Consider the following 16,454-nt stretch of genomic DNA (forward strand, 5'->3'; position numbering starts at 1 on the left):
GTAGGAGAAATTATTTATAAGAATTAACACAGGATAAGCTTGGCATTTTTCTTTCCCTGAAAGGAATGAAGAAACTTACAGCATCACTTAAGACCTCACTGTTTATAGGCAAGATGTGTTCAATCCGCACAAAAGGCAAGAGAGAAGAAAGGACCTCTCTAAGTTCTTCTACGTCCAGGTCTCTTCTTTTCACACCTCTTTTGTTCACACTATGTGCAGTGCCACTCAGTAAGTTTGGCTCTATGGAACAGAAAAGAAAAAGCCTTCAGTGAAATCCCAATTTTTCACAGACACAGTCTTTTAAAGAAATTTTTATGTGCATGTGTGGGTGTGTGTGTGTGTGTGTGTGGGTGTGTGTGTGTACCACGGCATTGAGTGTGAAGGCCAGAGGACAACTGTATAAACACTTTTACCCACTCAGCCACCTTGCTGCTCCTAGGGACAGCCTTACTTTCCTCTCTATTATATAAAATCTTAGTACCAGACTTTGTATGTAAGAGTATCTACTTTAAGAAAGGTTACACATAAGTTTAATACACAAGTTTTTGGACAAACTTGTGTCTACAACACAGGAACATTCTTTATGACTTCTATACTAAATGCATCTCTTTATGTATATTAACTCAAAGTAAGAAAAATGACAATCTGTTAACATCAAGACTGTGACCGGTTTTTAGTATAAGGAGGACATTGTAAAGCATTTGCTATTTCTAGTCATGGTAGCATGTATGGGGGGTGGGGGCGGGGAAGGTCTCATGTAGTCCAGGCTTTCTGATCCTCCTACCTCTACTTCCTAAATTCTGGGATTATAGACATGCACTACCATGCCAAACACAGACTACTTATGTATAAAGGTAATTTAATAATATATTAACCAGCTGTATCTAAAGGAGCAAAATCTAATGTACAGTCTACCTAGTTCTAAGCTTCCAAATTTCTGTAACATGGGTCAATCTTTAGTATTTGACATTTAAGTCCTCTGTCCTGAGAAAGAAGTTATTTTTCATTAGTATTAATGTGATAGGAAAATCTAAAGAAAAAAGTATGCTTATGACACTGAGGTATGAAGAAAATTATAAATTTTGGAAATATTTAATTGTATCTTTAATATGTACATATTTTTCTTAAAATTTGGTAATTTTTACAATGAATATGATCTTTATTGCTAATAGTAAAAGTGACAATCTTTTGTTTGTTTGTTTGTTATAGACAGGGTCTCACTACATAGCCCTGGCTGTCTTGGAACTCACTATGTAGACTAGACTGGCCTTGAACTCAAAGAAATCTGTCTGCCTCTACCTCCCTAGTGCTGGGATTAAAGGCTTGTACCACCACACCCAGGTCAAATTTTTATTTTATAAGCAAATACATCTTTCTTAAATCATGTGAGGGAAATACGTGTGTGTGTGTGTGTGTGTGTGTGTGTGTGTCTAAAAATTTATATGTTTGTGATATTGAGGATAAAATCTAGGGCTTTGTATACAAGGCAAGTCCTTTACTATTGTTGAATATCTCTGACTCACAATTTTTTTTTTAAAGCACTGTGTTGTGGGATATTTGTACAATGTGTGAAGATGTATTAATGTGATTGTTGTAGTAAAAAGCTGAACGGCCAATAGCTAGGCAGGAGGTATAGGCGGGACTTCCAGGCAGAGAGAGGAAGTAGGAGGAGATAATTGAGGCATAAGAGGAGACACTAATGAGACATGGAGGAAGTTGGACATACAGAATGAAAGAAAGGTAAAAAGCCATATGGCAAATGTAGATTAATAAAAGCAGGTTAATTTAAGTTTTAAGAGTAGTGGGACAAGTCTAAGCTATAGGCCGAGCTTTCATAATTAATAAGAGGTCTCTGTGTCATTATTTGGGAGCTAGCTGACAGGACAGAAAAAGACAGTACTGGATAATTTTACACAAAACCTTTAAGAAAGGGTAGACCCATCCATACACAAGCATGACTAAAGAAGAGTGGTCAGTTTGCCTTTCTTATTCTTGCAGGAGAACCTTATATTCTAACCTTGTCTGAAACACATTTTATTTATTTACTTATTTTTGTTTTTAATGTGCATGGCTATTTTGCCTGCATGTATGTCTGTGAACCAAGTGTATGCCTGGTGCCCTCTTGAAGACTGAAGAGGGTGTTGAATCCCCTGGGAATGGAGTTACAGACTGTGGCGAGCCACCATGTATGTGTTGGGAACCAAACCCAGGTCCTCTAAAAGAGAAGCAAGGGCTCTTAACCATTGAGCCATCTCTTCAGCCCCCAAAACTACTTTAAAGGAAATTTTATCCATGAAGGATTCCTGTTACCTGCCCAAATAAATATGACCTTTCATCATGACCATTCTTTCCTAATTATTCAAGGCTGGCCTTGAATTTAAGAGATCCACCTGCCTCTGTCTCCTGAGTGCTGGGATTAAAGGTGTGAGCTACCATGCTTGGCTTGAGAATTTAATTCTTGGTCATTCAAAACACTTTATTCTGCCACTCTGTGCATGTCCATGAATAACACTGAAAGTGTGTGAATAAAGATGAGGTTACAAATAAATTGTAGTAAGTTGATAAGCTTGCAAATACAAAATCTATAAATGAGAAGAGAGTGTATGTTGGTATTCAGAAATCTTTCTATATTAATTATAGTGGTTTTGTAGTGGTTTTTCAAATTTGAGAAATGCTGAAGACTTTTGAAGGTCACAGAAAAGTTAATTAGGAGAAAAGTAGGAGGACTGCCTCTTCCTCTACTGTTTAGGTAGCAATATATGACAGGTCTCAGCAGTTGAGGAGGCCCAGGTTTGGTTCCCAGCAACCACATGGAGGCTAATAACCATCTGTAATTCCAGTTCCAGGTGATCTGATGACCTCTTTTGACCTCTTCCAGTACCAGGCATGTATATGGTACACATACATGTGTGCAGGCAAACATACACATAAATAAATCTAAAATTAGGAGGAACAGAAGTTCAAAGTCATCCTTGGTTACATAGGCCTGGACCATATGAGACCCTGTCTCAAAATAAATAAAATACTGAGAAATGACAGGAAAGGGAAATTAATTTTTCCTAACTGAAGCTTATTGATTTGGATTCAGTATGTAGAGGAATACAGCACTAAATGAAAGGAAGGTGACAGGTGGATGGTCTAACATATAAAAGACCAGTACAGAATCTTATGTTTCAGTGAGTAAAGGCACCTGTCACCACCCATAAGAATTTGAGTAAATCTCTGATGGAAGGACAGAACCTATTCTTGCAAGTTGTACTCTGACTTCCACACATGTACTATGGTGTGTGTACACTTTTGTGTGTGCATGTACACAAACACAATAAAAAATGTAATAAAAATTAAAAGAAAATGAATCACGTATTTTCAAAACCAAGAGCCCAGATTGTATATGGAACTACCCAGAAGCAGCCTCAGCTGGAGGTGATTTTATTAAAAACAAACTAAACAAAAAACACCTTTGTGCTGGTAGATGTCCCACATACTAGGGCCTCACACATACTAAATAAGTGCTATGCCACTGAGCTACACCCTTAGTCCCTCTCCCCTTTCTAGGCTTTTTGAGACAGGGTCTTACTATATAGCTTAGCTCTGGCTGGCCAGGAACTTACTCCATAGACCAGGCTGGCCTTAAATTCACAGAGATTTGCCTACCTTACTTCCCAAGCACTGAGATTAAAGGTGTGTACCACCATGCCAAGGCTCTGCATCTTTCTTAGTTGAAAAATTTATACAACACAAATTCATCATTTTAATCATTTAGAAAAGTGCATTCACATTATATATCTATCATCATTAATTCCAGAACATATTCAACAATGTTTCTCTCTGACACCATAATCATTACGTGACATTTTTCATTCTGGCTTTCCATGAATTAACATATCACAGATATGAATGTAATAAAAATAATCTTTTTTGGAAAATAATTTTTTTTGAAAACAAAAACGGATATATTTATCAACTTCCCTTCAACTCCACTGAAGTACTTTACTGATGGTAAAATTCTCTACTTCCTTCCGTCCACATTATGTTTCCAAAACTGATGCATGTGTGTCTCAGTAAGCCACTGGGAATATTAAAACCATACAGATGCTGACTGGCACAAGTGTACTTTCTGAACTTACCTCTGTCTGCTATTCTTTTCATCAACTGATGCTCGCCCCATTTAATCAGATACTTAAGAATATCTTGTTCACTTGCCTAGAATAAAAATTGATTATTATTTATTGTAATAAAATTATAAAAAGTTTATTTTCACTAATGGCTTTTCCTAAGTCATAATGTACATGTGGAGCACAACTTACCACATTTCTCTCTTTCTATCAGCTATGTGAAATTTTAGAGTTAATCCTTTGGTCTATACACAGTGATGTTCTAGATAGCATCAATTTATTGAATAACTTCAATCTTCATTCCAGATGATGTTTTTTTATTACCATTGTTTTTCTTCACTATGTATTATTTCCTACTTTTAAGTTTATTTTATCTTATAAGGCTTCCGTACTGCTGTTTTAGGGATAAGATGAAGATAAACACATTCTATTCTCCAGTGATAGAAAAACAAGAATGACAAATTGTCCAGGCAGATACAATCTCTATAAGGTATTTTGTAGGTTGAAGAGGGGATCCTGCAGGACAATTTGTGAAATGGCAATGTACCTCTCATTTCTTATTTTATTTAGAAGCTTACAGCACACAGAGGCTCCTCCAAGATGCTTTATGTGTTATGAAGGAAAGCACAGCTCACGACCAACAATTGGACAGCACTGACATGTGTTTCAACAGACATGTGGAACCAACCAGGACAGTGAGACAAAGTTAATGAACAACGACCATCCTACAAATTAAGACCAAGTGTTTCAGCATCTATTACTGCAAACAAAGCAACATTGAAGAAGCACTGTGGACAATTTAGTTGCTTTTTTTTTTTTCTTAAAAATTTAGTATTTTCTAACTATGGTAATGCCATTTTATAGTTTATCTGGTATATACACAAAGAAACAAATGGCTCAAAGAGTTTACAGCTTCATAGCATTAAAAGCTGTTGTATAGTTTTTAGCATAAAATTAACCCAATGTAAAACAATTAAAAATGTTACCTTATAGTTTTTTTTTGCAGTATTTAAAATGTATTATTAAATTACAAGCTAGATTAACATGTAACCAAAGACACAAGAATTGACTGAAAATATAAAGCAGAAAATGTAATTATGCTTTAGCAGAACACATACACTCTGAGTTTTTATGAATTGAACAGATCAGAAATGGAATTTCACTCTTGCTTTGTGCTGCCTAACCTATGGTCTACAATCTAAGTATCTGATAGTCTACCAAAAGAAATTATTACAGTGAATAAGTATCAGTGGAAGGCAGACATTCATTTTCAGACAGTGCTTCTGACCTGGCCTGTCATCTTTATAGTATAGCTGGTTAAGTCTTGGGCTTGTTTACAGCGCTGAGTCATGATAGCAGTGTGCATGAAAGCCCAATGTGCCAGAAGGCTTTTAGTGCACAACTATGGAGCAGAAATTCGCTAAGCAAAGCCTGTTTCTCTCTGCCCCACCCTGAAAGAGTAACAGAGTGCAGATGAATTTCTTTGTGCATGTGGAATGACAATGAACTAGAGAGGTGTATAAATGATTACCTGTAGGTAGTCAGACTGGATAGCAGTAAGCAGATGATCTTTGCTGAGTTCATAAAAAACATCCGAAGTCATGACCTGGGATAATTCCTCACAAAGGAAATGCAAAGCTTGTCGGTGCACCCACTTAGAGCCATATGGATGTGAGCTCCACTTGAGGATGGCAATTAAGGTATCTAATGAGATGCTCTCAGCAATGATATCCTCACAGCCTAAAAGAGAAGGCAAATACTTCTTAAGATTAGTCAGAAATATACTTATTGAACATTAGTGTGTTAGGCTACACAGACTTAAGAAGTGGCAGTAGTAAAAAATTCAAGGAGAAAAACATCTCCTGGAAATCATCAAGACTTCCTTGGCTAGGATAACAAGAGATATGACATCTATAGGAAATCTGATGCCTATACAGAGACAGATCTACAGAGAAAGGCTACTGAAGAAAACACATCTGTGCACAAATTCAATAAATGAATAAGACAGTACAATGGAGTCACTGGATCAAAGGGGAAGAAGAGTAGACTGCAAAGACAGATGTCACAAAGACATGAATGACAGGAAGAACATGGATGACATTTCATTGACAGAGCACCAAGATCTAAGGAGATGATTTAAGACCTTAGAAAACAGGTAAGACATGTCTGATATTCTTTTGAGTTTAATTCTGGCAAGTTGAAAAATAAATAAGTGAAATAAACTAAAAATCTAGAAAAGCAACTATGGCATTTTAAGAGCTAAGAGCAGAAAGTAAAAACATCTGAGAAAAGTCAGTTATTCTCCTTAGGGGGAAAAAAAAATCAATATATAGGACCAGGCATGGTAGCATACACCTTTAATCCCAGCACTTGCGTGGCAGAAACAGAAAGTTCTTTGTGGGCTTGAGGCCAGCCTGGTCTACATTGTGTGGTTAAGGCAAGCCAGAGCAAAAAAAAAAAAAAAAAAAAAAAAAAAAAAAAAGAGAGAGAGAGAGAGAGACTCTGTCTCACTCCCTCTCCCCAACTATGAGTGACAAAAATTATGGAAGGGATATGACTAAAATTGAATAAAAAATTTTCACTGTTTACTATAAAACAAAAAGTAGTTTTGATATTATGAAAAAATGATGCCCTCTTTTGGCATGCAGAGGACTCATAAATAAAATATAAGTAAATAATACTAAAACAACAATAAACCCCAAGCATTTAAATACAATTACTGACACACTGTGCTGCACTCTGAGCTTTACAAAATACAGATCAAATATTATCAATGAAGTCTATAGATTTTTCAGAGCCTGAAAGTTCTAAGTTCAAATGACAGGAGTGAATCTCATATTTAGGCGATACACGATCATTAGTGGTCATATGGCACCTATTTACCTCTTCTCTCTTTTTCTGATATACTACCGGAGATAAGGGGATACATCACAAATAACTGTGCCACATGATTTCCACAAAGCATTTGACAAAATACTTCCTGATGCTGCTAGTACCACAAACAGGGATGCTGTCTTCAGTGTAGCTTTATAGCACCTTTTACACATGGTAAGCAGTAAAAAGTGTTAAGGACACAAGTGAGATCCTTGCAGATAAGAGGTACAAAACAAAAGAGAACAGTGCTTAAAGGATCTGCTTGTAAACAGCACCAATTAGAGTGTAGGGGATAGGAGTGAGCCTGTTTTTGCCATGTTGATCATGAGCTTAGATGAAGATATGGAAAGCATACTTCAAAATCTGCAGATGATTGAATTTGGAGAGCCCAGTTATCAAGATGCTGTACAGCACAATCACAACTGGCTATAAAGATCAGTCAAAATCAAGTTCAAATAAAGCTGGGAAAATGAGGAATTTCTATACTTTAGAATGATGAAAATCAGCTGTACAGTGGATGACAGAGGTGAACTAGTTTAATATAGAGCAGTATCTGGGTATTTTAACTACATGAAAATGAAATGTGGTATGGTTGTTATAAAACTGAAGCACTCCTGGGTTTTAGTTCTCAACAGAGCCTAATGCTGCACTACTCTGCTGTGTTGGTCTGAGCCCCATGTTTAGATGGGCACTGATCAAACCACAGAATGCTAAGAGGTGGTAACAGAGTACAAGAGGGGGAAAGTTCTAAGCAAACACGTTATACAACTTACACAAGAGAAAGCTAAGCAGAAATATAAGAGATACTGTTACATGCCCAGTGGGCCTTCACCAGACAGAGAAAAAAGACCTGACTGCTACTGCTTTAAGGACAGACACCAACAATCAGCTGGATGTTAAAAGGAGACAGATTATGGCTCAATAACAAAACATTATTACAACCACAATTTCTCTCTTCTCTGTTCAAAGATCCTTCTAGAAAAGTAGGAGTAGAAACAGGCTCAGCAAGTTAGGAACAGAGTACAAAGAGTATTACACTGAATGGGAACCAAGATCAGAAGATATCTAAGCTACTTCACTCTTTAGAAAATAGTAATCAGGCAAACCCAAAATTCATTTATCTAATCGAAACATTAAAATAACATCTTTGAAGGAGAATCACACTTTTAGAGGATGTGTTCACTGACAGGTTCCCATGCTACAGTGGACGGCTCCATATCCCATACACACTGGCTGTACTGACTGAATTTAGTGGACTGTTTAAAAAAAGGGGGGGGGGAATTGTGAGGGTGATCTACTGGGAGGGATATGGGAGGAGTAAGAGGGGAGTAAATGGGAGGCATATATGATCATATTTCATTGCATACATGTATAAAATTCCCAAGAAGAAAAACAAAAAAGAAAAAATTCCTTTTAAGCACCAGTGAGATGACCACAATGAGATATGCTTGTGATATCAGAAGACACACATGCTGAAGAAATGTGCAAAGCATGGAAAAGTTCAAGGACACCCTGACTTCAATATCTAGTCCATATGTTCCAATGACTCTTCCTTCAAAATACTCATTAGCCTCTTTCTCTTCCATTCCCACTAATACCACCTTATATCCCAATATATTCCCAGTATCAACTTCTGAAGTTTCCTTCCTGCTTTCTGCACTCCCCAAGTATTTCAATCTACACCAAGCACATGGTGGAAAGGTCTGTGGAACACCATCACATCATCCATTCCTATTTAACTATCTTTGATAGTTATCTAAGTCCAAGTCTAAGGCAACAAACCGAATGGGACATGCAGGCTAGAAGACAAGCTAACCTGTGCCTCTGGTGTAAACTCCCATTTTTTGGACTCTGTAATGTGTTAAGATTGGGGGTGGTGGTGAATGTTTCTTTACTCTTCTTCTGAGGACAATTCTTGAGAGTCTAAACTCTCATACTGCCCTCCTGTTTTCCCAGTGTCACTCTTTCCTGTTCTTGGGGAATATTTACCAAATGAGCATCCTGTGTGCAATCACTTGAGCCAAGCTTTTGGCAAGGGCTGTGGGAAATGGGAGATTCCCAGACAAGAACAGCTAGTACCAAAAACACCCTAGAAAAACCATGGTTCTTGAGTGAAATTCTAGAACTATGGATGGCTATCAAAAGGCTACCACCCCACATATAAGTCGGAGGTGACAATGTCATGCTGTATGTATGACATCATCAGTTTCCACCAAAAGCAGATGAACACAAGCAGAAACGGAGAATGAACTAGCTCAGCAGCAAGTGGTGACTCAAATGAGAAGTTTAAGACCCTGGTGCTGGCTGGCTTTAACTAAGTCACAAAAGCCATGACAAAAAAAAGGGGGGAGAGGGGGAGGAAGGGAGGACAAACTAAGGACTCAGGTCAGCCAATTCTCAAATGCAGACACTTCATCTTTAAAAGTCTGAAGATTTCCAGATCCTATTTCCTGCAGCTGCAAATGTAGACTGTATACCTCAAGATTAAGCTCAGCTAAGGCACTCAACTACAAAGACAACTTACAGGAACCCCCCATAGTCATCTGGATTAAAAAGTCTGCAGGAACACCTGGACACAGAAACCTAGAGCAGGGGTATTTGTATGGAAGACCAAGACTGCTAAGCCCCAATTCAACCCCATATTCTAGGCTATTAGAACAAACTCCTCCAACTCCACATTAGAATCAAGCAGATGTTTGTTTTTTTTTCTGGAGACACTGACTATGCCTGTTTAAGTCCTTGATGGTTCTCTTCAAGATTTGCTGCCTCTTCTCACTACCTTGTAATCACTAATCTGGATCAGGTTTGCAGTACACAGTCCGAGTAGGAAAATACAGTTTTAGAATGCAGTCAGTGGATATGCAAAGAAAAGCAAGACCCGTCCCTCCCCGGTTGCAGTACTCGGGAGAGTGCGCCCCCCCAACCTTGCCTAAGCAACACAGTAGAGCTGGCCCTGGTAGCATGGGAACGGGGCGTGGCCCTGAGGGTGTGAGCCTGGGAGAGTTGGCCCTGTCCCTCGACTGGGCAGTGTTCGAGTGGTTGCAAGGGCGGAGGATGGATAAGAAGAAACAGGAGATGAGTGGGACTGGGGTATAGGAAGTGAAATTCGTAAAGAATACTAAAAAAGTTAAAAAGAAAGAAAAAGAAAAGTAAGAGTTGCCAACTTACACTGGCAGGTCTACCTGTAGATGCAAATTCTTGAGTGTGTTAGATCAGCAAAGGGCTCATGCAGAACCCAAAGGATTCACTGAGCATCTTCTGGCGCTTACTTGTCTGGTGATAACAAAGACCTAGCAATGATAACTAAAGAGAAAGAGCTCAGATACCTCTGGGATGAAGGTTAGGTTACCCCATCTGGTAGCCTCCCTAGATCTGCCGAAGTATTGGCAAAGGAAAAAACAACTCTAGAAGAGGTGAGGGAAGAGGTTGCACTGACTTTTAGAGTTTCAATTAGAGTAAGCTTGAACTATTTCCCTCAGTGTCCATCCCAGCACAGTTCAGAGTTTGTTAGCCCAAGGAGGGACACATAGCTCTGAAGGCAGAGGGCAGTAGCAGTTAGTGTTCTCTAAAATCAGCAAGGTACAAGGAACGGTGGATGAAAACATGCCCACAAGTACTGGCTTGTGCTGGCTTCTTCCCTGCTCTAAGATCAGCTCTTCCCCTTGGTTGCAATGCCGCTGCCACCACTAGCTCATGGCCACCACTAAATTCATGGCAGTGTTCTGGCGTCTCTTCACAGCTGCACTTCAGAACCTGCTGAGCTTGGCTTCTCCAGCTCACAACCCATCCAGACTCTGCTATCGTTCATTTTAGAACTTTATTTTCTCAGCTTCCCCCACAACTGTGTAAAACTTAGTTCTGATAATAAAAATGAATCAGAGCTCCCAATCAGTTTTGGTACAGGCCATGCATGTCACCAGGCCGACTATGATGAATTGAGTTTAACCAACCACACAAACTGATCTGTATCAAAGAAACTGAATTTAGCAATCCTGTGCCTACCTCACACCCTCTCTGCCTTTTACTATAGTGAGCCAGTTTTAAAAGTCTAGATTACCAGACCTTGCTCCAGCCACAACGTTGTAAATTTTGCGTTCTGCTATGGAAATAATGGCATTCTGGAGTAGTCACCTCCAGGAATTTGCTAGATGCCTAGACATATGCAAACTCCAAGAAACACTTTTCTAGCAGGGGTGGTGGAGGATAAATGTCCCCCCTTCTTCGCTATGGGCAATTCTGAATGGTATTCCATCCCTTCTGCTCCTCAGAGGGTTCCAGCAGTTATTAAGTCCAGTTGGCCAGAGCAGTGATCACCTCAGAACATGCAATTATATTGCTTCTTTCATTCCACTTTACCCTTTCTAATCACACATCCTTATTCTCTGCAAGAACTTCCCAGAATAAACTATCTACAAGCAAGTCTTTATCTTAGGAACCAGTTTATGGAGGAAACTTAGAATAAGACATAGTAGACAGAAATATTTAAGGGGCGATGAGATGATTCAGTGGATAAAGGTACTTTCCACATCAGCCTGATGATCTGAGTTCAATCCCCAGAAGACACACAAAGGTGGAAGGAGAGAATCAATTCCACAAAGCTGTCCTCTAACCTTTACCAACTACTATGTATGTGTCTTTCTCTCCTTCACTCCCTCCCTCCGTCTGTCACACATACCTCCAGTGTTTATACAGGTCTACACGTAATAATTATAGTCAGATAGGTTGCTCACGCCTGTAAATCCTAGCACTAGGAAGGTTAGATAGGAAGACTACTGTGAGTTCAAGTTCAAAGCAAGCCTGCGCTACCCTGTGACACTCTGTCTCGTAACACCAATAAACAACACAATTTTGTTCCTCTCTTAGATTTTGGTCAAATGAATGGATCATTTGGCCTTGGATTCCAGGTTACCTTTCTAGATTTTCATTTTAAAAGATTCACTTGTTCAGTTGTGTGCCAAACTCTATACTAGATAAAATGTGATCAACACTATAGCTCTTGATCTCAAGGGGCTAGCAATTTTCTAGAAGAAATAGACACAGATTTGTGATCTTTACTCTATGTAGCAATGCTATGTCAGGAGTGTACAAAAGACTATATGGAGAAATTGAAAGTATACATTTTTTTTTTTTTTTTGGAAAACAAAGAAACTGCATTCCAGGAATAGAAAAGAACATGTGCATACGGCCAGTTGTTGAGAGTGCAAGAACGCACAGCTCTAAAAAATAGCTTGTTGAAAAAAGAATACTTAGAACATTCCCATTCTAGTTGCCTGTAATCCACCAATATTATAAATTTGCCACCCAGAGTGCTTCATATAGCTTCAACCCATTCTCCTAGTAAGAAACAAAACTTGCTTTATAAATCAAAGTACTTAGGTGTTTCATCAAATTTCAATTCCCTCCTAATTATTAAAATCTAAGAAATTGTTAGTGTTAAACAGTTATGACCTAAGAAAATAACATCAAATGGTTAAATAATGTATTAGTTTTCTATTGCTATATAACAAACTACTACAAATTACTGGGTTAAAACAACACATATTTATCTTCTCATACATTCTGTGGGCGGTGAGTCTGGACATTATGATCTGGGTCTCTGGCCAGGACTTCATTAAGCATGAAAGAAGGGAGTCAGCTGGGTTTTTATTCTGTCTGAAAGCTCAATGGGGACCATCTGCCTCCCATCTCATTAAAGAATGTTGGCAGAATTAGTTTCTTGTGGCTACATGTCTATGGACCCAGCTTCTTGCTGGTTAATGGCTGGGGAATCACATTCAATTCTTGCCACATTATTCTTTGGCCAGGCCACCTTACCACACAGCTGCTTATTTCTTCAAATTCAGCAAGAAGTGTGGAAATGATTGTTATCAAGATGGAGTCCTCTAAGAATAATATTTCATCATCTATGCCTTTAAAGGTCACACCCACATTTAAGGAAGGAATAAATGCCAATACAAAAACAAAACAAAACAAAAAACAACCCAAAAACCAAACCAAACAAACAAACAAAATCCCCAATGGGGACTACTAAGTGCTATCTAGACAGTGTCTACTTGTCCTAGTAAGTTTCTGAGCAACTCAGCAAACACTGGCAGCCTGGATGAGCCTCATTATTTACTCTGCTCTTAGTATCCCCACTCCTTTGATCTATTTCAGCTATTTTTCGTCTCAGATATATCTAAGTTAGTAATTCTCTGAAGAATGTTGAGGCAAATCAATACCTTAGCAAGGAAATGAACAACTAAACCAAAAGGAAGCTGAGTGTTTCTGGGTTTTGGTTCTTATACTTTTGTAGCTAATACTCAGAATCTGGTTGTTTTTGTTGAGTAGAAAGACATACTATAGAAACATAGTTATTTTGCTAGGATTGAACCCAGGGCCTTACACATCAAGCTCTCTTGAAAGAGTAAGATATTTAACCACATAGAAGTGTATCTTCTAGGGTTCTGTCCCTCTTAGAAACCTTGTAAGGTTTTTTTTTTTTTTTTTTTTTTTTTTTTTTTTTTTTTTTTGCAATAGCTGAAGAACAGAAGCGAGTACTATTAGATCCAATTTAAGTAGTTGCATTTTCTTTTAGTTTAGTTTAATGATTATCTCCCAAGACTCTCTGGATTGCTTATTGGAAGGAATCATGAGAAATACCATGTAACAGTGGCTGCTTCTGTAGAACAAAGATAGAAGGGCAGAGATGCGCAGCTCTGAATTTTGTTCCATATGAATGTATTCCCTGCTGAAAACATTACCACCACCAGGCTACGAAAACTGCCAGGAATTCATTTGTTCCCTCAGTGCTCAGCAAAATCCATCACTGACCACAAAGCCCAGGCAAATATTACTAAGGAAATGAGAAGGTTCTTTATCCTGAGATTATTCTTCCTTTTGACAGGAAGAAGGCAATCACTGAGATTCATGCCATGAATGTGTGAAATGTGCACCCTGCCTGTGCTCTTTCTCCCTTGTGTCAACTGTGTGGACGAAAAAACAAAGGTGGACGTCTTAGTCACTGTTCTATTGCTGTGAAGAGACTCCATGACCAAGGTAACTCTTATAAAAGGAAACATTTAATTGTGGGCTTGCTTACAATTTCAAAGGTTAGTCCGTTATCATCATGGTGGGGAGCATAGCTGCATGCAGGCAGACATGGTGCTGGAGAGGCAGCTCAGAGCTCCACATCCTGATCTGTAGGCAGAGACAGACACTCTGGGCCTGCTTGGGCTTTTGAAGTGACACACTTCCTCCAATAAGGCCACACCTCCTAATCCTTTTAATCTTTTCAAACAGTGCTACTCCTGAAAACTTGAAAGAGCTTCATTGAGTAACTTAGTAAAGGGAGATGTTAAGCACACAGACAACTGAGAAAAAGATTTTTAAGATCCCTCTCTAAGCTTCAAGTACACACACATAAGAACTCATACTATGCTTAAATGAATACAGACCAGTATTTCTTTATGCTTATTTATAAATGATGATTCTTTAACATGGCATTTAAAAGTACTTATTTTGAGACAGGGTCATACTATGTAGTCCTTGGCTGGCCTGAAATTTGCTCTGTAGACCAGGATGGCCTCAAACCTAGAGATTCACCTGTCTCTGCCTCCCAAGTGCTAGGAATAAAGGTGTGTGCCACCACACCTCGTCTAACAAAGCATTTTAAATGCTCACATTACCAAGTTTTCAAATAATTGGAAAATTAATGGGAAAAGCATTCCTGAGGATGTTGGTTTTGTTGAATAGTTAAGAAGCCACTTTCTGGAGAGAAACAGGATATACCACTAAAACTTGGACTGACAAGAGACCCATTTCCAATTGCGTTTAGCTATATGTGTGAAATTTTGCCTGCTCGTTTGAAAAATGTAGATAATGCCATCTTGTTCATGAGACTGTCCTTAGGCTTAGAATAATTTATGGTAAACACGAAAAAAGCACTGATTATGCTTGCAAGGGAAGTAAACCTTCCTTGGAACTATGCCTGCTCTACTGATACATTCTAATCCAAAACAAGCACAAGATTGGTGAGGGTGTGAGAGGGTGAAAGGCAGTCTCACAAAAACTAGCCAAAGATTTCTATAAAGGAAACAGAAACAGTGACGACTTTTTTGCTGCCACAGATTTATTAAAGTGTTAAAGAAAAACAACCCTGAGAAGTACGTAGGCTTACAATCATTTATCTAAAACTAAAAGATGCCCATTTTAGCGGGGTGGGCTGGCACATGACTTTAATCTGAGCACTCGAAAAGCAGAGGCAGGCTGATCTCTGAGTTTGAGGCCAGCCTGGTCTACAGAGCAAGTTCCAGAATGGCCAGGCCTACACCGAGAAATTCTGTCTGGAAAAACAGAAAGAAAAACAACAACATTTACTTTGGGTAACAAGCTAATTAATAACTGTACCTTGTTCACTACTATATCCTGTTGTCATTAGTATTTTCACTGCAACAGGAAAGAAAAAAAAATCTACAAATTTTGGGATCGGGCTGTTTTTCCAGACCACCCAGGTTTGATTCCCAGCACCCACATGGCAGCTCACAATTTTCTGCAACTCTAACTCCAGGGGATTCAACATTCTCACATAGACATGCAGACAAAAACACCAATGCACATAAAATAAATAAATCATTAAAAAAAAAAAATTCGCCGGGCGGTGGTGGCGCACGCCTTTAATCCCAGCACTCGGGAGGTAGAGCCAGGTGGGTCTCTGTGAGTTCGAGGCCAGTCTGGGCTACCCAGGAAAGGCGCAAAGCTACACAGAGAAACCCTGTCTCGAAAAACCAAAAGAAAAAAAAAAGACTTCACTTGTAATTCTAGGTGAGCAACAATGTTTTCTAGTCCAATTTATACATGGCAACTGGACCTACCACAGTGAGTTAAATAAATCCTCCTGAATAAATAAATACAGTACAAGTAAGAATTAGTAGGGGCTTGAAGTCTGGTTCATTGGTAGAGTGCCTGTAAATATGTAAAAGGCCCTGGGCTTGGACCTTGGCGTGTACACACATACATACATACACACACACACACACACACACACACACACACACACACACACGAGGAAAAAGGTAATTTTGACCTACTATAGATTCATTACTCATCTAAAAAACTACCTATTTTCAGATCACTTCTCATCTCTGTATCTTGTAGCCAGAGTTTTCCATTTTATGTAAATGGCATTAGTGGAAGACTCAGCATGGTCTACAGAGCTCTTTAAGGAAAACTCATCCCCTTCCTCTTTCTCTCTCTCCCACAAGGTGCGTACACCCCCCCCTCTCTTCATCTCTCTACTATAATAAACTCTCCACGTGGATGCAGCATCTGGGTTGTGAATTACTGGCCGCCGCCGTCATGCCTGAATGGTGTGCATCTACCCAGTATGCTTCTCTGCACAGCAGGATACCCTCTGGGTCATTATTGTCCCCTCCAACCCCCAATAATCTATAACTTTCCCCTTTGCCTCCAGACCTTTGTATCTGT

General features: G+C 39.0%; 1 protein-coding gene across 4 annotated transcripts in view; it reads right to left on the reverse strand.

Annotated features, from left to right (window-relative positions):
* Positions 1–16,454, reverse strand: part of Btbd7 (BTB domain containing 7) — a 105,867-nt gene that overhangs the window by 25,210 nt on the left and 64,203 nt on the right. For 3 of the 4 annotated variants that reach the window (XM_028888286.2, XM_028888287.2, XM_037210789.1), the window contains exons 4-6: positions 5,647–5,855; positions 4,128–4,203; positions 80–240 (exon numbers count right to left, since the gene is read on the reverse strand). In XM_028888286.2, coding sequence (XP_028744119.1) covers positions 80–240; positions 4,128–4,203; positions 5,647–5,855 — 446 coding nt within the window. Of the gene's footprint in view, positions 1–79; positions 241–4,127; positions 4,204–5,646; positions 5,856–16,454 lie in introns of those variants that run through there. The other variant, XM_028888288.2, reaches the window with a different exon arrangement.

Source organism: Peromyscus leucopus, chromosome 14 (genome assembly GCF_004664715.2).
Source record: "Peromyscus leucopus breed LL Stock chromosome 14, UCI_PerLeu_2.1, whole genome shotgun sequence".
Classification (NCBI taxonomy): Eukaryota; Metazoa; Chordata; class Mammalia; order Rodentia; family Cricetidae; genus Peromyscus; species Peromyscus leucopus.